Below are 23885 nucleotides of genomic sequence, written 5' to 3' on the forward strand. Positions count from 1 at the left end.
CCACCTAAATTCTCGTGTCAAACACAAATGTTAGCATGGTGTTTGAGACGGATGGAGTATTTTATATAATTAGATGTTACTCTGTTTACTTGTAAGATTTTAGTCATAATTTTATTATTTCAAATTTCTTTTTTCACCAAAAATATCAAATCAAACACTCAATTTTTATTTATTTCATTTCTTTTAAATGTAATTTTACATTTAAAACATCACATTAAATACATATTTATATTACATCAAACAACTATTTCAATTCAAAATTTTACTATTCAAAATCAAAATCCAAAACTAAAATATCATAAGAAAACACAGACAATTTTTCATAAATCATATAAAAAAATATTTCAAATTAAAAGAAACAAATAAATTCATAATATAAAGAGGTAGGAACAAGGAACAGACATCAACATAATTCTCTCTGTCCCAAACATCGTGCAATATTTTTTTTTTGGTACGTCCCAAACACCCTGCAATATTTTTAAATTATAAAATAATTAATTATATTTAATTTATATCCCACACTTTATCCCATCACATCACCCTAATAAAAAATATATATATAGTTCTATCTCCATCACATCACCTAATTACTCAATTATCCTACTTAATACTTCTCACCTAAAATCTCGTGCCCAACTTAGATGTAGCACCTTGTTTGGGACCTTCTTTGGGACGGAGGAAATACTATATAAATAAATAACAATAATTGTATCAGATAAGCGATGATCTGATGACATTGAGTTAAATTTGTGATAGTTTCATCTCTTTTTACTAAAAAGTACATGTTTTTTATTTAAAAAAATTATATTTATATTTATTTTATATATAAATTAAAATAATAAAAATGTCAAATCGTCTTACATATTTATATTAATTAATAAAATATTATTATTTTTTAATTTATATAAAACTCAAAAACCCTCTCAATTAAGAAGTATTTATTTAATAAAATATATATATTTTTAATTCCGGTACAAGAACCAAATAAATTAATTTTATCCGAAGAGAGAGTATTTATTAAAAAACTCGACCAACCTTTTGAAATAATTAAATGAAAGATAATCCACACACTATCTAATATCTATGCACAAATAAGAATAGAGCAAAAAAATATATATATATAATATATACACGTAAAGGGGCCCACATAATTTCAGCTATTTGTCCATTCTTTCATACACAACTAACTCTGCTTGCTAGGGTCACAGGAGTGCCGTTAACTGTTACTCACTGTGACCGTCAGATTATTCCTAACTCCACTACTTTGAATAATCGGACGGTCCTTGTACGACGCAAAGTCACAGCCCCGTCAGGTTAGGAAAGTCCTCTGGACATTCATGGAACCCAGACGCCTTTCTCTCTCTGCATTTCCTCGTTTGAATACAGAACAATTTTAAAGAAAAGCTTAAGATGGCTTTTCAATATTAATGAAGTAATTATGCAGAAACTTCTGTTGAAGGAATTTGAGATTTGTGGAGAATGCTGGATGAGTAATATCTCTCTCTTTTTTTCTTTTTTTTTTGCCTGTAATTTATTTATTATTTTGGAATTCCATTTGTTTTGTTGTTTTTCGATTTTGTTGCCTTAGCTTGTGTGATTTGCTATCGGATCTGATTAGCTCTGGAATCAGTCTGTGATGGAATGAAATTGTGTTTTTGCAGCTGACTGATATCAAAAACTGATTTGCAGTTGGATTTTTATGTTTTTTCAATTTTTGGCTTGAGTTTGCCTATTTGCAAAGTGTATTACTTTGATTAGGTCAAGTGACTGGTGTTGGATTTCTTTGGATCTATTGGCAGTGTTTAATGAGAAAGTTTAGAAATGATTTGAATTGGTAGTACGTGAGTTTAATAGTATTGAATTATGATGATTATTTCTTGTGTGTGTTTCATTTTCTTGAAATGAATATGATAATTATCTATTTTATTTAATTCATCAGCTACCATTAATTTTGCTTCACTTGTGACCTCTGTCCATTATAACAAACCCCGACGCCTCATTTCACCTGACACACATCACATTTGACACACATCACATTGTTCACACATTGATCGCCTAATGTGTCTCGTCTGTCGGGCCTAATTTACAGGGTATTAGGTTCGGACCCGGTGCGCACTCTTGAGTAGCGGCTGCGGGTTCCTACGTCATATAAAATAATAATAATAAATAGTAAATTGGCTTGTATTTATTTGGAACATTGAGATTAGTTTTTGGAGTTTCCATTACAACATTTTGGTTTTTTGTGTGATGCACAAGGCTTTTCTGATATGAAATTTCTTATTATGTAAGTTAGGCGAGTTATAACATTTTGATCATATTGCTTGTTGAATGCAACGCAGTTTTATGAACTAACTTCTGTTGGTTTATGGTTAAAAAATGCCTTGGTATCTATCCACAACTTTTGTAGGAAATTGTATTCTTTTGTATTTTTGTTTTAGTTTTATTTATTTATTTATATTTGTGGAGTTTTTAGGGGAAAATAGTTATTTGGTGTGATGATTTGTATGAACAATAGGTGTTGGATATGGTGCATTTGGGAAAAAAAAAGAAAAAATAAAAAAGGAATGAATAGTAAAAAAATGGGTTTGAAAACACAAGGGTGTGTTTCATTGGGTTTGATCTGGTAAGATTTGATTTGAGTTTGTATTTAAATAATATTTGATGTAATATTTGCAAGAGGGAAAAATGTCTTCTTGTTTTTTTTAACGCAGAATTCAAATAGTAAAAATTTTTGCAAAATAAAATGCTAAATTTTGGCTTGATTTAGTTGTTTACGTCATGGTTATAGATTAATTTTTTTGTGCCATATGATTTCTTCAATTTGGTTAAGTTGTTTAGTTGGGATAAAGAATTTAATTGTTATTAATTCGTATATTACCTTAAATTTTCTGGCACATATATATTGAGCCAACCTTCGAATCTATGCTTCAGTTGAGTTGCTCGTGTAGTAGAACAAAAAGGGCTACAAAGATTGGGTGAATATGGAACTTTGTAATTGCATTGAGCCACTGTGGCCGGCGGACGAGTTGTTGATGAAGTACCAGTACATATCGGACTTTTTCATTGCTTTGGCTTACTTTTCGATCCCTTTGGAGTTAATTTACTTTGTTAAGAAGTCGGCAGTGTTTCCTTATAGATGGGTTCTTGTTCAATTTGGTGCATTCATTGTCCTCTGCGGGGCAACCCATTTAATTAATTTATGGACATTTTCGATGCACACGAGGACTGTTGCAGTTGTGATGACGACTGCCAAGATTTTGACTGCTGTAGTATCTTGTGCAACAGCGCTTATGCTGGTACATATTATTCCTGATCTATTAAGTGTAAAAACAAGGGAGTTATTCTTGAGAAATAAGGCTGCCGAGCTGGATAGAGAAGTGGGATTGATTCGTACACAGGAAGAGACCGGTAGGCATGTCAGAATGCTGACTCATGAAATCAGGAGCACTCTCGATAGGCACACCATTCTAAAAACTACCCTTGTTGAACTCGGGAGGACGTTAGGCTTAGAAGAGTGTGCGTTGTGGATGCCGACTAGGACTGGATTGGAGCTGCAACTTTCCTACACTCTTCGCCACCCGAATCCAGTTGAATTCACTGTACCTATACAGCTTCCTGTAATCAATCAGGTTTTCAGCACTAGCCATGTGGTAAAGATCTCTCCAAATGCACCTATTGCCCGACTTCGACCCACTGGAAAATACATGCCAGGGGACGTCGTTGCTGTTCGTGTGCCGCTTTTGCATCTCTCTAATTTTCAGATTCATGATTGGCCCGAGCTCTCAACTAAACGTTATGCATTGATGGTTTTGATGCTCCCTTCGGACAGTGCAAGACAGTGGCACGTACATGAGCTTGAACTGGTTGAAGTGGTGGCAGATCAGGTTTAAATCCATTTTATTAACTTGCAGATTTTAATCTCTAATTTTATGCATCATTACCATTAACTTCACCATAATATCCAACTTGGCACCAACTGTGGTAGTTGTCTGACATTCCCAAGAATCAATTTTGAAATATATATTGCCCAAAAGTGATTGAGTTGTTTGGATGTGTTTTTGGATTTGAATGGTAATAAATAGTGATTCTTTTATGAAATATACATAATCTTGTATATTTATATTATTTGATATGAAGAATCATAGAATGATTAGATGATGTGATTCACTATAAGATTGATGATTTGTTTTAGGTTCTAATGTGTAAGGTTTGGATTTATAAGTTAATGAAATCTACGTACAGGATCAAAATAAGTTATTTCATTATTTATACCTAAGTAAGAAAAAATAAAATAAAATAATTTATTTTGTGAAAGTTGGGTGGGTTGATTTCGTTTGTAAAAACTATGTCCAAATAACGTATATTATGTGTAATAGATTTATTAAGTGGTTTTTACAAGAGCAAGGAACTAAGAAAGCTTTAATGCCCCACAAAAATTATGAAGCTATTGCACGAATATGATTCTTTCCTGAAATTTTCATAGAACTATTTCAACATTTTCTAAACTTTTACTGAATGATGGGTAACATTTATTTAAATTCCATATATATTAGATTGCCTTAATATCAATGTTTATCATGTTAAAATCATAATAGTATTGTTCTAGATCTACTAATCTGATGAGTCATTGCAGGATTGTGATTAATGCCCAGTCTTTTTTCATAAATCTCTTCATCTTTTCTATGGATTGACGGATATATAAACTTGAATCTGCTCTCATTTTTATAATTCAGGTAGCCGTTGCTCTTTCACATGCTGCAATTCTTGAGGAGTCAATGAGGGCAAGGGATCTCCTCATGGAACAAAATGTTGCCCTTGATCTAGCAAGACGAGAGGCAGAAACAGCCGTTCGAGCTCGTAATGATTTCTTAGCTGTCATGAATCATGAAATGAGAACCCCAATGCATGCAATAATTGCTCTGTCGTCATTATTACAAGAAACTGATCTGACGCCGGAGCAACGTATTATGGTTGAAACCATACTCAAAAGTAGCAACCTTTTGGCAACTCTTATCAACGATGTCTTGGACCTTTCTAGGCTTGAAGATGGTAGCCTTCAACTTGAAGCCGAAACTTTTAACCTTCATTCCCTTCTAAGAGAGGTACGAATCTGCATGCGCACCTTTTACTATATAATTAAAACAAGAAGGTTTTGTTCATACAAATGTTTATTTCCAAAGGATACTACATTTGTGTCGTATTTTTATATGATATATCCTAATAATGCTAATCTTCTTTCTTCTTACTTTTTAAACTATCTTATTCTTAGCTTTTCCTTAATATATTTTGTGTGTTTCACTGCTTTCCATAGGCAAACTCTGTATACTAGATATGACCTCAATAATTTTGTAAATTGTGAAGAAAATTTAACTTTGATCTCCATTTCCCTTTTGTAACTATTCTAACTCTCATCTTCAATAAAAATACATTATTTTTTTAAAAAAATATCACACCACATATTATTTAATCAAAGATTAAGGGCGTGTTTGGAGATAGTTGTTAGCTAATTTAATTAGTGATAGTTGTTAGTTGATTCAATTAGCTAGTTTGACTAGCTGATTCAATAACTGTTTGTATCAAAATGTTTGGTAAAACAATGATATTAGTTGTTTATACGTAAAATGACGAGGACATTTCAATTATGTTTGAGTTTAGAATGTTTGAAATTTTTTTTGTTATTAGTTATTGAAAATTGTAAAAATGTTATAAAAATATTTATTTTTATTATATTTAGATTTAAAAAATAATATTTTTTTATTAAAATATATAAATAGTTTTTTCTATTGAAAATGTTGTAAAATATAAAATAATAAATTTTTCGTGTATATATTTATTATGTTAGTTATGGATTAGTTCATTATATTTATAATTTTCAATAAATTTAATTTATTTAATTTATTTTTAGCATAAAATTTATATAATGTAATTTTAAAATAAAAATAAATTATTAATATTTATATTTTCTATTTTATGTTGATTTTAATAAATTTATATATTTTACAATTAAAATAATTTATATATAAAAATTAATTGTTTTAAATTTATAAAAGTAAAATTATAATATAATAAAATATTTTAATATAATTAATAAATAATCAAAATATATTTATTTGTGTAAAATGCATAATAAATTTTTAAGGGGATATAAAGAATAAAAAAAATTTTCAGAAAAAATTATTTCAAAACCCGGGTAAGTTAGTTTTTCAGAAATTAGTCCAAAAAACTATTTTACCAAACACTAGCTTTTTGACCGGTCAAACAAAAGTTGTTCAATAAGCTAAAAACTCTTTAAAAAGCTATTTGTCAAATACCTTCTAAATCCAAATTTTATCCAGAAAAATAAAAAAGTCAGTGAACACTAGACTTTTGAAACCTATTATCATATGGTGTGTTCACTGTTTTTTTTTTTTTTGTGAGCGTGTATTTTATGATGGGTAGGAAATAGTATGAATATATTATATATATATTGTGTGAGGATCTGGCTTACTCCAGTAAAATATAAATAAATAAATAATGCGTATCTCTACAAGTTTAAATTTTAGGTAAGACGGTTATTTAATATTATTTTACAGTATCAAAGCCGGAAAATTCCATATTCGAGTTCCACCGTCCCTATTCGTCTTCGTTCACGTGCAAGATTCGCATGTGACATGTATATTCCAAATTTAGGATGCATCCGTCAAGTGCGTTTAAATTACTATTAATTGTTTTGTTAGTATTGTTGGATCTTGTCTAATTAACCTTTCTTTGTCCAAATTGTAGGCTCTTACATTGATAAAACCCATAGCTTCTGTAAAGAAGCTATATGTTACATTGAGTTTGTCTCCCGATTTACCAGAGTACGCCGTTGGTGATGAAAAGCGGCTAATGCAAATTCTTCTCAATGTTGTTGGAAATGCTGTAAAGTTCACCAGAGAAGGCGGCGCCTCAATAACTGCTCATGTAGCTAAGCCGGACTCTTTGAGAGATCCTCGAGCTCTCGATTTTTTCCCAATACTGAGTGATAATCACTTTTATTTACGCATAGAGGTATTTTTTACTAGATTTTCCTAAGAAGTTCAATAATGGTTAATATGGCTCCTCTAGTATGGCATAGTAACTTTTAAAAATGGTCACCTGAGGTTAGGTTCAATCTCCATTGTTGCATTAGTGTATGTCCTGAGTGATGCTATTATTTGAACGTAAAAAAAAACTATGCACTCGTTAGCGTAGTAATAATTGTTGTTCTATTTGTATGTTAGGTAAGAGATACTGGTGTAGGAATCAACCCGCCGGATATTGCAAAGATATTTATGAAATTTGTGCATAGCCAGCCGCTAGCTGCGAAAAATTCCGGTGGGAGTGGTCTTGGTCTTGCAATTTGTAAAAGGTAACATTTTATACTTTATTCTAGTATTAAATTATTCACTTACGAATATTTTGATAACTTTTTGCTCTTTTTTATGGCCAGATTTGTAAATCTTATGGGAGGGCAGATTTGGATTGACAGCGAAGGTCTTGGCAGGGGTTCCACGGCTATATTTATTGTTAAACTCGGAATCCCTAGTAGGTCAAATGAGCCAAAGCTTGCATTTGTCCATAAAGGTTCGGGTAATCTTGTTAACCCAAATCTTTCCGGGCTGAAAGTGGTTGTTTTGGATGAAAACAGGTTAGTAATATCATCTCTGTTTTCATCATATGGAGATGAAGTTTAGGGTCGATACTCATATTCGAAATTGGTTAGCTGGTATATAAAATTTATCCAAAGAAGTGTAGCGAGGGAATCGAACACTGCCGAATGATCTGAATTAGTTTTGTCCCCATGCTTCACAAATTGGCAACTGAATGTCACACCTTTAGAATGGTCTTCTGATCTTGTCAATTTGGCAAATGTTAAATTAACCATCTCACCTAAAATTTTAAGTTCGAAGGGATACGTACATTAATTATTATAGTCAACCAACACATCCTCTCACGTACAAAGTATGAATATTACACGTAGACGATGACGAATGGTGGGACTCGAATATGGGACGTTCTGCCTCTGATACCACTGAGTTCTAGTCCCACCCTCATTTGTCATTGTTCAAGATATATGTGGCGTAAATCCACTTTGATTGTGAGAGGATGTGTTGGTTGACTATATAATAATTAAGGATTCGTATCTCTTCACAGTTAGGTTTTTAAGTAAGACAATCATTTAATAACTGAGATTAAAAATTATGTTCTGTTTCTTTCATCGTCTTAATTTTAATGTTATGTTTTTATGATATATACAGTGTTGGTCGTATGGTAACAAAGGGCCTCCTTTCGCACCTCGGATGTGATGTATTGGCAGTTGCTCATGGTGACGAGTGCGTCCGAGCAGTCACCCACGAGCACAGAGTGGTGTTCCTCGATGTAAGCATCCCCGACATCGATACTTTTGAAGTTGCTGTACGTATAGGCCAGAAATTCTTAAATCGGGACAAGCCCATAATCATCGCCCTAACCGGGAATACTGACAGAGCGACAAAAGACAATTGCTTGAGGGTGGGTATGGATGCAGTGATACTAAAGCCGATTTCATTGGATAAAATGAGAAGCATTCTATCCGATATATCCGAGCATGGATTTCTCGCGCAATCTCAATAAACCGAATCGAATTTTAAAGACGGAGAAGCGTCTGGCTGCCGGCAATAAGGTGAATAATAATCTCTGTAGTATAGCATACATTTAGATCAAAATCATAGGGTGAAGTCTAGAGCTGTAGGAAAGTAGTTATTTCGTTAAGCAGGGGGGAGAGAGAGAAGGGAGAAAGGTGTTTGAATTAACTTTATTGTAATGACACTTTTAAATTTAAAAAGTTTGATCTGTGCTTTAGTAAGAAGGATTGGTGTTAAAAATGGATGAACTCGTCGAGGTGAATTTTTTTTAAAATGATTCACCCAACCTTAATTCCGCTATTATCGTGCGGGATTCATGTTAATTTGTATATATAGTTGTTTCCAATTTTACTCAAATTTAATTATTTTGTGTTGGGTTATTATCTTAAATTAAAATTATTTTACATATATAATAAATTTATTAATAATATTAATATATTTTAATTGGATTGTCGTATCTGTTCGAGTTGTTCAATCATAAATCTACGTTTATAATTGTCGAGTTGGTGATGATCCGTACATACAATTGTTGAAAATTTTATCCAAATTTAATTATTGCATATTGGATTCGTATTTGTTTGTCCCGTCAAATTAATTTTTATCAGCTGTGCAACAATTTGTTCTTAAAAAGAAAATAAGAGTTAATTTGTTTTATAAAATTTGATTATATATATGTATCAGTGTAGGAGGGCGTTTCTGGAGTGATGGGCCCGAGTAAAATCAAAATTAGTGTATTGTACAATTATTTTTTAATTAAAAAAAAATACAGTATAAAATTTAAATATATCAATTTTTCCTAATATTTTTAAATATAAAATTATATATAGATTTTTATTTTTTTTCAATACACAATATAGTTAAATAAATTGTTCTTGAGACATACACGATATTAGAGAGATTTTTAAAAACTTTAGCAATAATGATTAGTTAAATATTAGAGAGTATATTATTAAAATAAAATATTTTTAAAAAATACTATAATATTATTTTTTAAAAATAGTACAATATATATTTATGATGAAGAAAGATTGGTGCTTTATTAGTAGTTTAACTTTAGATTATTTTTTTTGAAGTAGTTTCCCCTTCAATTCATAGAGAAAACTTTTATTTATAATTTCATTACCACCCTCAACAAGATGAACTAAATCCTCTTCGATTCAAAATAACTGAGAACAAAATTGTGCAAGAATATGTTGCACAACACCCAAAATGAAAAACAAATATATATATATATTCGAATTTGTTCTTTTACTATTTCAAATGTAAATAATACTATTCGTTCTATACAATTTTTCAATTAAAAAAATATATATTTTTTTACAAAATCTTATATCAAAATACTATTTAAATAAAAATTTAAATCAGCATTCTATTTCAATCACTACGAACAAAAATAAAAAAATAAAACTTATAATACAATTATCAAGGATTTCATGATGAAAAAGATGTATAATAAATACAAATTTTCATCAAACTGAGCACAAGACACCAATTTGTATTTGGTTTTACCTATTATAGAATTAAAGTGATTACGACAATTTTCTAATAAATTAAAAAAATAATAATAATAAAACTTATAATACAATTATTAAGGATTTCATAATGAAAAAGATGTATAATAAATACAAATTTTCATCAAACTGAGCACAAGACACCAATTTGTATTTGGTTTTACCTATTATAAAATCAAAGTGATTACGACAATTTTCCAATAAAAAAAAAAAAAAAATGATTACGACAATTAAGTGTAAACATGCAATTACTATTGTTGGAATTTAATATAGAATAAGTTTAAAACGAAACAAAAAATTATAAAAAGAGATTGATTTGTGTATTATGGAGAAATATCTCCAAACCTCATAATAAACCAAAATCTTGTTATTGATAAAAGGAATTCAAAGTCAACACATTATTAACACATTATTATACTTGTAATCATTATTATATTCTACAACAAAAATATAAATATAAATTTACGCTACAAGAATAGTTATGGAGGACAAAACTTCATCAGTATTTCGGTAAAATTTCAAAACACGAGCCTCCACAAGAATTTCTTTGACATGATCCTTGTTAAATTGAGAATAAGAGCATTTTATAGAAGAATTCTAAGAATTTTGCAAAGTTAGTGCTTCCGACAAAGGATATTTCTCAATTCATAATGCATAGGACAGATAAAATATTATAACTCTGGTATATACTATTATTTTCGAGTAATACTTCAAAATAAATAAATAAAACTTGAGGAACTTACATGCAAAAAGGGTCGAAGAATATTTTTCTAACATGCAAGTTGATGACTTGAGAGGACACTTAACTCCTCAAATTGACAAAGACCAAGACAATTAGCAAGTACATGCATAATTCATCAATTTGCATTAAGATAATACTTTAAAATAAAATAATTAAAGCTTAAAGGGGCTGACATGCAAAAAAAAAAAAAAAAAAAAAAAAAAAAAAAAAGAGAATTAGCATGAACAAACATAATTTTCCAATTTGTTTTATTTTTAGCACAATTAAAATTGAATTATAAATAAGTAAATTTCTAAAGGAATTATAAATTACAAGTGCAATTAATCTACAAAAATATATAATAATATGTGATTCATCAATATAAATACATTTTCAATACTTAGTTATATTCTAGAAATTAGAAGAGGATTAAAGAATAATAAAAAGATGTTAGTTGATAAGCATGTTGTTATGTTTTTACATACTTTAACTCATAATGCAAAGATTAAGATACTAGTTACTAGATTTCATCGATATGGAGAAATTGTAAATCGGTATTTCAAGTTAGTTAATATTTTATGTCAATTACACCAAAAATTCTACAAATTAATGCACTTGTGCCGGACCACATAATGAAATTTACGAGAGATGAAAATAATTTAAGGTTAGTCAAACCTTATTTTGGTCAACAATAATTTTTGATAAATGAATTTATTAAGTAATATTTTCTTTTTACGGAGGATTGTCTTGGAGTCTTATATGAAACATGTGTAAAAGTTAAAGTCCCTGCTATTGATTGAAAACTTTATCAAAGATGAAACGAGGAGATTTCTATCAATGTTCCCAAAGAATGTACGAGACAATTTTTATTTACGTATGTATTAGTGAAAAATGAGAGAATTTTAGTAAAGTTATATGAGATACAATTAGTAGACCTAATAGTTTTAAAATAACTCGGTGTATGTGGTCTATATATTAAACAATATGTATATGTAGAATCATATACTTAATTAATATAGAGGTTGATTAATTGTAGGAACAAACTAACATTGTGATGCCGCCTATATACATGGTGAAGGATTTTTAATTCCTTATCGATGACAATGTTATCCACTACAAGAAAAAATCATTTTTGTAACAAAATTTTTTTGTCTCTAAATCTATTTTTTCCGTTACTAATGACATTAGACACGGAATTAGTAATGAAATTACGTTAACTACGTGAACTTTAGGGACGGAATTCCGTTACAAATATATATATATTTTTGTAGTGATCATCTTAATGAATGGTCTTGTGCACCTATATATGTTAATTATTTATTCGATATGTCATTCATCGGCAAAATATGTTATAAAAAGATGTTTTGGATTAATTAAATTTAGATGGACTATTTTGCGGGAGAACTTATATCATCTTTATAAAGTACATATCACAAATCATATTTTCTAATTATTTGTTACACAATTGTCATAAAAACAGTAATGAATGAAGACCTCATTTATAACACGAAGTCCCACCAAATTACACACAATCTACATAGGATCATGACAATATTATTTCTATGGTTGAAACTTCACAAAAATAGACTAATCGTAGAGACATTCTAGTTAATGAAATATTTAACAATTGCAATACTAGGCATATATATCAAGATTTAGCTTATCTTAGAGATATTCTTATTATGTATTTTTCATGTATTTTGCATATTTTCATTTGTCATTTTGTCATGTACTTTTTTTTAACATAATGATACATTTTGGTTATTAATGTTACTTAGTATTTATGTGTATTTTTTTTTAATTAATTGTTGGTCGGTATTTTTATGAATATATATATATATATATATTATAGGTATGGAAAGAAGCAAATATACTCAAACAAATAAATAATATGCTAAGTTGATTGATGCATTCATGAATTTACATGCATTTGGAAAGTATGATAGTGTTTATAATATATTTAAACTAAGGTATTATTATGAAGTTCAACAATTGGTAGATATAATTTCCAATAAAATCGATGATTAGATTTTATCCAAAACAACGGTAATGGCTTCAGGCGACGGCGGCCCTCTCTCCTCCGGTGAACTAGCGAACTCCGGTCGCAAACATGCGGTGTGTTCTTCCTCGATTTCAGGCGGCACCATTCGATCAACTACAAGCTCTTTTGATATACACCAAAATAACCTCGAACAATGGCAGGTGCGGAAGGTCCTTTAGCAGCAGCACCTCCGGTTAACCAACAACAACGGGCATTGACATCTCTCCGGTGATTCATGAACAAATCTACAACAACAGAGGCAAACAACTGTGAACAGCTCTGGTCGTCATCTCCTATCTTCTTTTTTTTTCTTCCTTTCGTAAAAAGACAAAGTGTTTTTGGCTCAAAATCAAGGTGTACATGGCCCTTGGTAACCATATTTTATGGTAGAGTTCAATCGACACTCTAAACTTCGACACCTATCGGACATAACTAAAAAAGAATGAATTCAAATCCTCACTAGTATTACTTAAAAATATATATATATATATCATTGAAATCTCACCGAGAACACTCAAAATTTGCCAGAAACTCGCCGGAAACAGTTTCCACCCAAGAAATCGTTTCTTTGCCATACACTCTCTCCCTCTCCTCTCTCAACTATCTCCCACACGGCTAGACTACCCTCTATAAAGAGACTCTCACTCACTAACTCACATAGACATAGATAGATACACAAGGTTTACATCCTCAAAACTAATATTAATGTCAAACCAACACACGAATAGACACAAAAAAAAAAAAAAATTAAAGAAGGGTTAGGATAGGGTTGAAGGGGAAAAATGTTTGGATTAGGTCGGACCAGTGAGTGAACCAATCTATTATTATTATTTTTTTTTTATGACGTGAGAATCCGCAACCGCTGCTCGAAAGTGCGAACTGGATAAACCCCCGGCCGTACCTAATACCCTGCAAACTAGGTCCGACGGGCAAGTCACACTAGGGAGTGAACTAATCTATTTTGGTCGTATTGAGAGATGATGAGTTGAATTAGACCACAAAATGCGAGAATTTTCAACATTTCAAAAGAAAAATAACATACTTTTATTAAATGTATATATCTATATATTTTAGCATGATAAAATAATATTCCCTCTATCCCACATAATTTATTCACATTTTATATATTCGGTCGTTCTACCTAATTTATTTATTTTTATTTTTTTTAAAATAATTATACATTTTAATTGTATTTAAAATTTAAAATTTATAATTTTTTTAATAATAATTAAATTAATTAGTTGTCTTAATATTAATATATAATTATTTGTATTATATAATAATTATTTTTATTAATATTCTTCTTATTTATTTGATAAATTTTTTAAATATTTATTTGTTTTGTGAAATAATTAGAAGGAATTTTTTTTATTTGAGGTATATAAAATTGTGTAGATAATATAAAAATAATATATATATGTAATTTTTTTTTTCTGAAAATATGTGTTGATTTATTATTATTATTATTATTATTTGCAAAAAGAACATACAATTAATATATTTTTATTATATCAATCTAAACATAAATTATATAATTTTCAATAAAAAATATTATTATTTTTTATTATTTTCATATTTCTCATTTTCTAAAAGTAATCATATATAAAAACTAAAATGCTCATAATTTTTAATTTTAATAATGGTATCTATTTTTTTTCACCCATAAAAGTAAAAATAACAAAATTATTTTATCTATTTATATTAATCAATAAAATATTTTTTTATCTATATACCAAAAATATAGTAATACATATTTAGAAAAAAGGTATATATATTTTTAATCCATAACCACCATTTTCCATCTATGTATATAAATACCACTTATGGACCAATATATTTTTTACACCATTCTATTTTAATTAAAAGTTCATATTAGTAATCCTATAAAATTTTAATTCTACCTTTACATTAAATACTCCCATCATCCCAAACACTCTACGACATTTTCTTTTGCTATGTCTCAAATACCATGTAACATTTTCAAAATAGGAAATAATTAATTATATATAATCTCTGCCCCACACTTTTATCCCCTCGTATTATCCAAATAAAAAAATAAAATATATATTTCTCGCTCTATCACATCACTTAATTTCTAAATTATCATATTTAATACTACCAATCTAAAAACTCGTACCAAAAGTAAATGTTGCACTTTGTTTGGGACGGAGGGAATACTATTTTTGTTAATTTCGTATCAAAAAGTTTTAAACATTATTTTACAAAATGAAGAAGTATTATTTTTTAATCTATTATTTAAAAAAGAAACAAAAACAAAAATAAAAGCATATATTCAGTTTCCGAAGGAAAATTTTAATAAATTATTATTCAACTTATTACGTATTAATGATTTGTAATTCAATATCTAAATATACAATATAAATTTGCAATACGATAGTTGACAAAAGTCGATAACAATTTGTAGCGTCTTATACTATAATTTAACACATAGCTAAGCAATTCTTTTTTTGATAATTCAAAGCATGGCATATTCTTGTCCGAATTATGTATACATACAGAAGCATACATACATACAAACGTGAGTGTATACGACATGCATATATATATATATATATATAAATGCACAGTGCCTATAAATGGAGAACAAACAAAGGGAAGTGGAGAAAAGCCACTAGGCTACATTGCCATAACCCACCACCGTCAGCACCACTGCAACTCGTGATCATCGTCAAATTTTCCTTTTAAGACATTTTTGCACTCTTAAACCATCGCTGATTTTTGTGTAATTTTTCCGCTGAAAATGAGATTGGGGTGGGTTTTGGTGTGTAGGCGCTGAGGGAATCCAATTTGATAATAAATTAGAGATTATCCAGACCCGGGAATCGAGAGTAAAGGCACTTTCTTGATTCATCTCTACTCAGAGTGGAACAATTAGCTGTATTTTGGTTTAATTGCATTTAATTCGTAGGCAGGCTGTGTTTCTTCGATTTAGGGTTTTTTTTTTTTTTAACATTTGGGAGTTCTTTGTTTTTGATCCATGGCTGCTGCAGCGGCGCCTTCGTCTCCCAAAGAATCCGCTCTCCATAAGGATGAGAAACACGATGATCAAAATTCTGTGGCATCTGGGGAGAGTGAATTGTCCAATAGTGTTGTTAAAGAGTCTGGTCTGAATTCAGACGGGAATTTGACATCTGGGAAGAAAATGGAGGAATTTGTTGCTGATATGTTGAAGAAACTGAAGCTGAATCCCCAGGCGGAGGAGTTCTTTCCTTCTTATTATCATCAAGGCCAATTTGGGGCGTACAGTTTTGTGCCTGTTGATAAGGATTTTGGAAATGATGGTTTCCCCAATAATCGAAGGGTATATATTTGGACCTCTGAATTTTCTGTTGAGTTTGTTATGTAATGATTTCTCCTTTGCTTAATTAGTTGTGAATTGAATAGTTTTTATGTGTTGTTTAATGAAATTAGTTTTTAGTACATGTTGGTGTATGAGATAAGAGCAGCAGGACATTAGGGGGGCTTCAATCACTTAGCTCTGATTGATGTTGCAATTAAATGTATTTGCATTTGTAATTGTGATGCATTGTTTAGTTAGTTAACTGATAGGATTTAATGCTTTTGTAACTTTCAGAATCTGAGTGTCATATTTGATCGAAGAGTGTCGTTTTCTAATTATTATCTATCCACCAAGATGAATATTGTTTAAATTTTGCTATATGTCCCTTAGTATTCATTGTGTCACAAATTTGCTTTGCTTTGAATCTGACTTGATTTTTTGTTTTTACTTTTATCTCACTAACACAGTTGGCATATTCGATTTATATGAACTGAATCTTTTGAGGTTGTGGAACTGGTTCTTCCGCCATGTTTGGAGGTGCTTGATTGTCCAATTCTCTTTGTTGGAATAGCTATTAGCTCTAATCATTTTCATTAATATTAGTAATTCAAGGTTCGTCGTCTCAATATTGATGATTATGGGTTCAATTCTTATAATTATGTCAGTCGCATCACATTACTACTTTCTTTGTTTTGATGGCCATTTGAGTATTTCCATGCTACTATTTCTGGACCAGACCATTGTTGCTCTTTGTGTTTGTTACAGTTTCACGATTCATAATTGCCACATTTTTTGGGTATGCTCTTTGTCTGAAGGGGACTTTTCTCTCTCTCTCTCTCTCTCTCTCTTTTTCTCAGAGAAGAAATAACAATGGCATTGGTAAGAAGAGAATGGGTGGCAGAGGTTACAGAGCTCAAAGAGATGACAGTATTAGACGAACTGTCTATGTTTCTGACATTGATCACAATGTGAGTAATATTCTGTAAATTTCATGTTCTTCATAAAGTTTATTGGGATTGAAACTGATATGGATTGTCTTACTTGTCTTATAGATTACTGAGGAACAGCTTGCTGCCTTATTCAGTGGCTGCGGACTGGTACAGTTACTCTCATATCGTTATTAAAACTTAACACGTAGGATTTTATTGAGCGTAACTTGCATTCTGTTTATTCTTAGATGTTGTTGAAAGTTTGAAACTTTTCATTCTGTAAACATGAAAAACTGGTAATTATTATCTATTGTTGGTTGTTGACTGTTCTTTTAGATGAACTCGCTGGCATGATAAACCATGTAGTGATTCAAAAATTCCATGGCTAGTGTTGGAATGTAAGAACAATTACATGTCTGATTTTTGGTTTCTATGCAATGGTAGAAGACCCAAATTATAGAGTACCATATATAAGGAAATTTTGTTACAACACTATAAAGAATACATAATATAATGATCGTTGGAAACCTTGAGTCTATCTTGCTTTGAGTCATTCACAGTTTTACACGCCTTTAACTATTCATTTTAGCCAACAGGCCCAACACATAACCAATAACAATCTTTCCTATAGAGTCATTGATTTTAACACTTGTCGACACAGTTCTTCCCCAGTTTTTCTTATTTCATTTGTATTCAAATAAAACAGAAAGTTACCCATCAGCTTAAATGTTTACATAAAATTCATAACTTGAACTAAATCACTCATCAATTGTAATTTGAATTGTATTTTTGGGTTAGACTTGATTTATATAAGTAAATGCATAGCCATATACATCGAATATGTGTTGAAAGTTCCCAATCTGGGGCAGGATTTGTTCAACTGAATAAATACTTATGAATGTTTTTGTGTTGCTTTAAAGAAGTCTAGATACCAAGATAGAGTGACCAAGTTACTCTAAACAATTCCATTCCAGTTGGATTTTGTTTGCCAAGGATTTATTCCGAAGTTGCCCTCCTTCCGAAAAAATGTCATTTATATTGATTACATTGACAATCATATTAATCTTTTCAAGTGCTACCCTTATATTATTTTGACTTTGCAAATTTGAGACAGCTCATAACCTTAGAATTACTTCCAAGAGTTCCTTCAAATACTTAATATTGCTTACATAGTGCATACCACGTCAGCTTGTTCTTATCGACTATTGTCTTACCTCTATGGATTGTTTCCTTTACTTTCTAATGTATTGAAATCTTTCATTAAGATACACTCCATTTTCTTATTGTTTCGTGTGGCAACTTAGTGCCTTAGAAAGACCTCAAGTGTGAATTTACCGATCGATCCATCTATCCTCTACAATATCTATTATCAATCAGCAACCTTGGTATGAAAGTTATACATGAACATAATGCTTGGAACTTCCATTTAAATCTAGCTTCTATCAAAGGTCTGGAGAAACACCAATTTATGGGATATATAATTGTTCTATCTTTGCGTTTACACTGCACAAGTGTTGTGCAGCATCAAATTAAGCTTCCATTTTGCTTAGTTATAGCATACCTGGCCTGAAGCCATAAAATTGGAAATCATGATGATTGGCTACTTATTTTGCAGGTTGTTGATTGCCGAGTTTGTGGTGATCCAAACTCTCGTCATCGCTTTGCTTTTGTGGAATTTTCTGACGAGCGTAAGCCATCTTTTCTTTTACCCTCCGCCCGCATGTTTGATTTTTTTACACCATGACAGTGACACCATGTCTTACATCGTTGTTCGTGTTGACAGAATCTGCTAGAGCTGCACTTACATTTTCTGGGACTCTATTAGGTTTCTCTCCTCTGAAGGTCCTGCCTTCTAAAACTGCCATTCTTCCCGTGAATCCTACTTTCCTTCCCCGGGTAAATGTCACTCAGACACACTTTTTCCATTTGGTAATTCAAATGTGTATGTATATGTGCTTATGCACATTTCCTTTTATTTTAGATTTATGCATACATGCCAATTAAACTGATTGTCCGTGTGAAATGTATTTGGATGAGCAGTCAGAGGATGAACGAGAGATGTGCGCAAGGACTGTCTATTGTACAAACATTGATAAGATGGTACGCATTCCTCATTTGTTTGTCTGTACGATGTTTTTTGTACTATTGGAACATTGAATTTTAGGTACATTGCAAATTAGCCCCATGTGTGATACATGATGTTAAACCCTTTGAAGAAAGAAAAAGCTGCCAAAGGCCCCATCATGTTTCTAAAATAGGATGATTGACCTCACATGATCAGAGATTTCGATTGTGCTTTCGTTGGCTTTTAGGGGTAGTTATTTGGTGATTTTATTGGTGGTTGTTAAATCTTTAAAAATATCGGAATCCAAAGGTGGGTAATTTCCAATTTAGCCTTGACTATTAATAACCGATGAGTATGACATTAATGCTTATGATGCTCTTGTAGTCGGGGATGGTTGAAAAAGATTTCATTATCAAATGAAGTGATGTGCGAAATTGTAGTACATAGGAATAAATTGGTACGATACATTGAAAATACCATAGTATATTGTATAGTGTACCGAAATTTCAATATCTATAAATTCATTTTGTTATTAAATCAAAAAATTTTGGCATGACAATCATGCTGTATGGAAATTTTGGTACAGCGCTAGGGTAACTATGAAATTTTCAGTATCTGTAAATGCATTTTGATACCGTATTGAATTTCTGTATGACAACCATATCATATCTAAAATTTCACAATACCAAAATACCCATCAAAATTGGTATTTTAAACGAAATAAATATAGTAAACCATTATTTTCAATATTTATCCCTTCCTAGTACTACATATACTATCTGTAATGTGCATTGTGTTCTGAGCAGGTGTCTGAAGCTGAAGTCAAGAATTTCTTTGAAGCAAGATGTGGTGAGGTATGTGAGAACCACCATAATAAGCTCATTATTGCAAATTGTCGATTGGGTGCTGTTCAATCACTGCATAAACATTGTAATTGTAGATATCCTGCTTGAGGCTTTTAGGGGATCAAACGCACTCCACGCGGATTGCTTTTGTTGAATTCTTCATGGTATGTAATATCATTTACTTATACGATTGCTGCTATATATATATATATATATGTCTGTTTTGGTGGGACCTAAAAGCAATTGAAGTGAACCGTGGTTCATTTGTGAATACTTAAAAATATAATTTATCGATGGAATCACAAATGGGGCATTTCTTCCAATCTTTTCTCTTTCAATATATACAGCTAATCTTTAATGTGCATATACTTTTTCTACCTAGTTTGATACTTGCTTTGGGGAAAAAAAAATTAATTCCAAATATTACTTTGTTGTCCGAAGTTTGAAGACTGCCGGCCTTCTTAGGATTACTCCCAAGTGTTTGCTCAAATACTTGCTTGTCTAAACTTGGAATTGTTTGCATACCACATCAGTTAGTCAACAGTCCAGGTTTAAAATTGTCGAAGATCTTTGTGGCATTGAAGTTCCCCAGTTGATTCCATGCTATAGGAAAATCTTGTTCCTATAATATGAGATGCAAAAGTTTGCCATGGCCAAAGTAATTCTTGGTCAAAGGGAAAAACTTAGGTTATATTGCATGTCTTGATTCTTACAGTACAACTAACAGGAGTTTAGGTTGGAAGGAATATGAAGTTTTTCTCATACTCTAAAACTACTTTTGCAGGCTGAAAGTGCAATAATTGCCCTTGATTGTTGTGGAGAACTTTTGGGTACACATCGCATCAGGTACATTTTATTTTTGCTTGAGTGAATTGTATATATAGCACCTATGATAGCAAAATTGCGTAAGTATTCTAAACAAATTTTTATTTTGTAACTATTATGATCTTATGCGCAAATATAGTGAACTATGCCATAAAATTTACACGATATAGTATATGTATTTATGTTAAAACACAGATTATGCATATGCAATTTACCCTTTCTTATCCGACTAGTATAGCCGTCTTAACAAATTTCACTGTATTGCAGGGTTAGCCCTTCGAAGACACCGGTCAGGCCAAGGGTTTACCGCCCGGGGGCACAGTAAAAAAATCGGATATCCGGCGGGGAAGGACAACAGGTATCTCTTATCCTGAGAGAAGAGTGAGAACTTAAAAATATGAAGTTAGAGGGGGGATTTTACTTGAGCATTGATTCTTTTTCCCCACTTGAGGAGACGATGAACGATTTTCTTCCTTTTTTTTTTTGTTGATTATAAATTATTGTTATTGCAACCGAGTATGGCAGTGTTGGATGTTCTACTGCAATTGTTCTAAATTCGGATGTTTTATGACAATGAATGGTTCCTGAGATGCTGTTTAGTCATTCGCCCATGGCTGCTTTAACATTGAGTAAAGGTGCATAAGTAAGAGCATATAGTGACCCTCTCTTAGCAATGTCCTCGATTGGCTGGATAGGGTTGGGAAAAAAGTCGACTGAAATACCGAACTGCTACTGAATCGAATCGAATTTTCGGTTAATCGAGTAAATTCGGTTCAAATACAAATACTGCATATTTGATATTTGTTTTGTTTGGTTCGGTTAATCGAACCGAATATATTTATATTATTATTTTTTAAATTTATATTAATAATTATATTCGGTTTCGGTTCGATTTGGATATTTGAAATATTTATAAATATTTTTATTTAATTAGAAATTTAATTATTTTCTAATATATATTTCGGTTCGATTTGCAAATATTTTTTGTTAACTGAAATTTTCGGTTCGGATACAGTTTGCAATTTCGATTATTTGTTCGACTCTTTTCCCCTTTGCTCTCTTTCTTTCTATTGCCTCCGATTTTTATTCCTTTTGTAGCTTGCTCTTTCATCAATTATATATATACAAGATTTCGACCTTCATTTTTAATGTCTTTTTCGCTATAATTTATTCGACTCTCAAAAACAAATTGAAGTAGAGAAAGTGAAAAGTTTGGAGAGAGAACTCGATTTTTTTGGGGGCGTAGAGATCGATAAGAAAGTCCACAAGAAATGGTTTAAGAAATAAGTTTGTTTGTTTTTTTTTTTTTTTTTTTTTTGCCATTGTAGACGGATTGAGGGTAAGCAAATAAACGATCATAAGACTTTTTGTTTGAATTAGAGAAAGAACAAAATAATGATATACTTTATAGCGATAGTCAAAGTGCCCTTCATTTGACTAAAAATCATACATTTCATTTAAGAACAAATTGCAACTTATTAAAATTAAGTAGTGCATGTTGACTAATATTATGACTTTAGAGAAGTTGAAACTATGTATAATTTCAATGAGCCTTAGGCTGTGTTTGTTTGGGTTGGGATTTGAATAGTAAAAATTTTGAATTTAAATAGTTGTATGATGTGATATAAATAAGTGTTGATGTGATGTTTTGAATGTAAAATTGATTTTTAGTATAATATAAAAAATGAAAAATAGGTGTTCGATTCGATGGTTTTGGGGGAAAAAAAATTGGATGAATAGTGTAAATCAATCCAATCCCCCGAACAAACACACTTAGAGTATAAGAAGACAAGACTTGAGATTGTCATATGTTGTAGTGAATTGTGAATATGAAATATACAATCAATCTTCAAATGGAATTTGAGATTGGTGAATTGTGAAATTTTATTAAAGCTATAAGTCTAAGTACGAGGTTTTGTATACACATTATGTGTGTGAGGATAGGAGAATAGAGTTTATTTTTAGAGATTTGTATTGTCATGGATCAATAATTGGTTTACGCTATATATATGTATATATTATGGCGTTCTATTATGTAATCATTATAATTCTTTATAGTAAAAACTTGTCATTAATATCAATCGAGCAGCTTACCATATACAAATCATTAATAAGAAATTCTCTGTATAACAAAACCAATTAATTTAATATTACATTCATGATTCATCATCCAAATTTATGCTTAAAAAAAAAAAAAAAAAAAAAAAAAAAGAAAGCTAAGCTCTTCTACAAAAACAAAACGAGAAAAAAGGGAAAGGAAAGCAAGAATTAATTAATCAAATTGCATGCATTAATTCATGCAACTTAATTAAACTAAATTAAAACTGCATAAAGAAAAGGTGGCGGAATTGATCGTCTTGAACGCCGCCGTCTAGTACCGGCGGCAGATCGAAGAACGATGCCGCCTCCGTCGGCTGTGGCTGCATTGGTGGGGGAATGGTGGGCGGCAGCGGGCGATTGGCGGCGGCGGCGTGGTTTCCGGTGAGGGTTTGGACGACGGACTTGAAGCTGAGAGCGTCGGTTTCGACATACTGAGTCTCGATAATTACAACCTTAACTGCACCCTCCACACCCATATATCTCTATCTGTAATGACCAATAATTAATTTCCAACCTCCGATGATTGATATGAATTAATACTCCTATTTACAGAGCCATGCATTTATATATATCTATATATATATATAGATGTATCTATGAGATGGTGAAGAGAAGGAGGAGTGGAGCCGCCGTTGGGGTTTGACCGTTGGGGAATCAACTTAGAAGTTGACCGTTGTTGACTAATTGTTTCTTATAGTATGATTGATTAATTGATCGAGTCAAACTACCCACCGATCCGGAATTGTAAGTAATTTCCACCTAAGTGTCCATTTTTTTAATTTTATTTATGTCAATTTTACTTAATTCGTATTTTTTTAAAAAATATAATTAATTCTATGATATTTTAAAATTTATAAATTTTTAATATTAATTAAACTATTTAATTTGCAACGATTACGTAATGGAACAGTTAGCCCATGAAA

The 23885-nt window shown here is 30.9% G+C and overlaps 3 protein-coding genes across 4 annotated transcripts; 2 read left to right on the plus strand and 1 right to left on the minus strand.

Moving 5' to 3' along the window:
* The first annotated feature begins 1352 nt into the window (after window positions 1–1352).
* Window positions 1353–8868, plus strand: LOC127247715 (ethylene receptor 1-like). Its single transcript, XM_051269688.1, has 7 exons — window positions 1353–1490; window positions 2932–3884; window positions 4734–5102; window positions 6763–7029; window positions 7242–7369; window positions 7451–7648; window positions 8259–8868. Exons 2-7 carry the CDS (start codon window positions 2982–2984, stop codon window positions 8611–8613), a joined length of 2220 nt encoding a protein of 739 aa, XP_051125645.1. The 5' UTR covers window positions 1353–1490; window positions 2932–2981; the 3' UTR covers window positions 8614–8868.
* Window positions 8869–15501: 6633 nt separating this feature from the next.
* Window positions 15502–21465, plus strand: LOC127247956 (polyadenylate-binding protein-interacting protein 9-like). 2 transcript variants are annotated; one of them, XM_051270050.1, is made up of 11 exons: window positions 15502–15795; window positions 15909–16219; window positions 17056–17166; window positions 17251–17295; window positions 18743–18815; window positions 18911–19023; window positions 19168–19227; window positions 19999–20046; window positions 20133–20201; window positions 20822–20883; window positions 21130–21465. In XM_051270050.1, the coding sequence occupies exons 2-11, from the start codon at window positions 16061–16063 to the stop codon at window positions 21185–21187; spliced, it is 798 nt and encodes a 265-aa protein (XP_051126007.1). In that variant the 5' UTR covers window positions 15502–15795; window positions 15909–16060; the 3' UTR covers window positions 21188–21465. The 2 variants fall into 2 exon arrangements, with proteins under 2 accessions (XP_051126007.1, XP_051126008.1); XM_051270051.1 differs by having other exon boundaries at window positions 15502–15746.
* A 1622-nt stretch (window positions 21466–23087) lies between these two features.
* LOC127247968 (uncharacterized) lies at window positions 23088–23494 on the minus strand. The gene has a single exon (XM_051270079.1). It carries the CDS (start codon window positions 23436–23438, stop codon window positions 23181–23183), a length of 258 nt encoding a protein of 85 aa, XP_051126036.1. The 5' UTR covers window positions 23439–23494; the 3' UTR covers window positions 23088–23180.
* Window positions 23495–23885: the final 391 nt, after the last annotated feature.

This window comes from Andrographis paniculata, unplaced genomic scaffold (assembly GCF_009805555.1).
Source record: "Andrographis paniculata isolate CXL003 unplaced genomic scaffold, ASM980555v1 Contig32END, whole genome shotgun sequence".
In the NCBI taxonomy this organism is placed as follows: domain Eukaryota; kingdom Viridiplantae; phylum Streptophyta; class Magnoliopsida; order Lamiales; family Acanthaceae; genus Andrographis; species Andrographis paniculata.

Bases quoted from the DNA above. Each gene is read 5' to 3' on its own strand.
- LOC127247715 (XM_051269688.1), top strand. From the start codon at position 2,982: ATGGAACTTTGTAATTGCATTGAGCCACTGTGGCCGGCGGACGAGTTG. The intron at 7,030-7,241 runs GTATTTTTTACT...TTTGTATGTTAG, and splicing joins ACTTTTATTTACGCATAGAG to GTAAGAGATACTGGTGTAGG. The intron at 7,370-7,450 runs GTAACATTTTAT...TTTTATGGCCAG, and splicing joins GGTCTTGCAATTTGTAAAAG to ATTTGTAAATCTTATGGGAG.
- LOC127247956 (XM_051270050.1), top strand. From the start codon at position 16,061: ATGGAGGAATTTGTTGCTGATATGTTGAAGAAACTGAAGCTGAATCCC. The intron at 16,220-17,055 runs GTATATATTTGG...TCTTTTTCTCAG, and splicing joins GTTTCCCCAATAATCGAAGG to AGAAGAAATAACAATGGCAT. The intron at 20,884-21,129 runs GTACATTTTATT...ACTGTATTGCAG, and splicing joins TTGGGTACACATCGCATCAG to GGTTAGCCCTTCGAAGACAC.
- LOC127247968 (XM_051270079.1), bottom strand. From the start codon at position 23,438: ATGGGTGTGGAGGGTGCAGTTAAGGTTGTAATTATCGAGACTCAGTAT.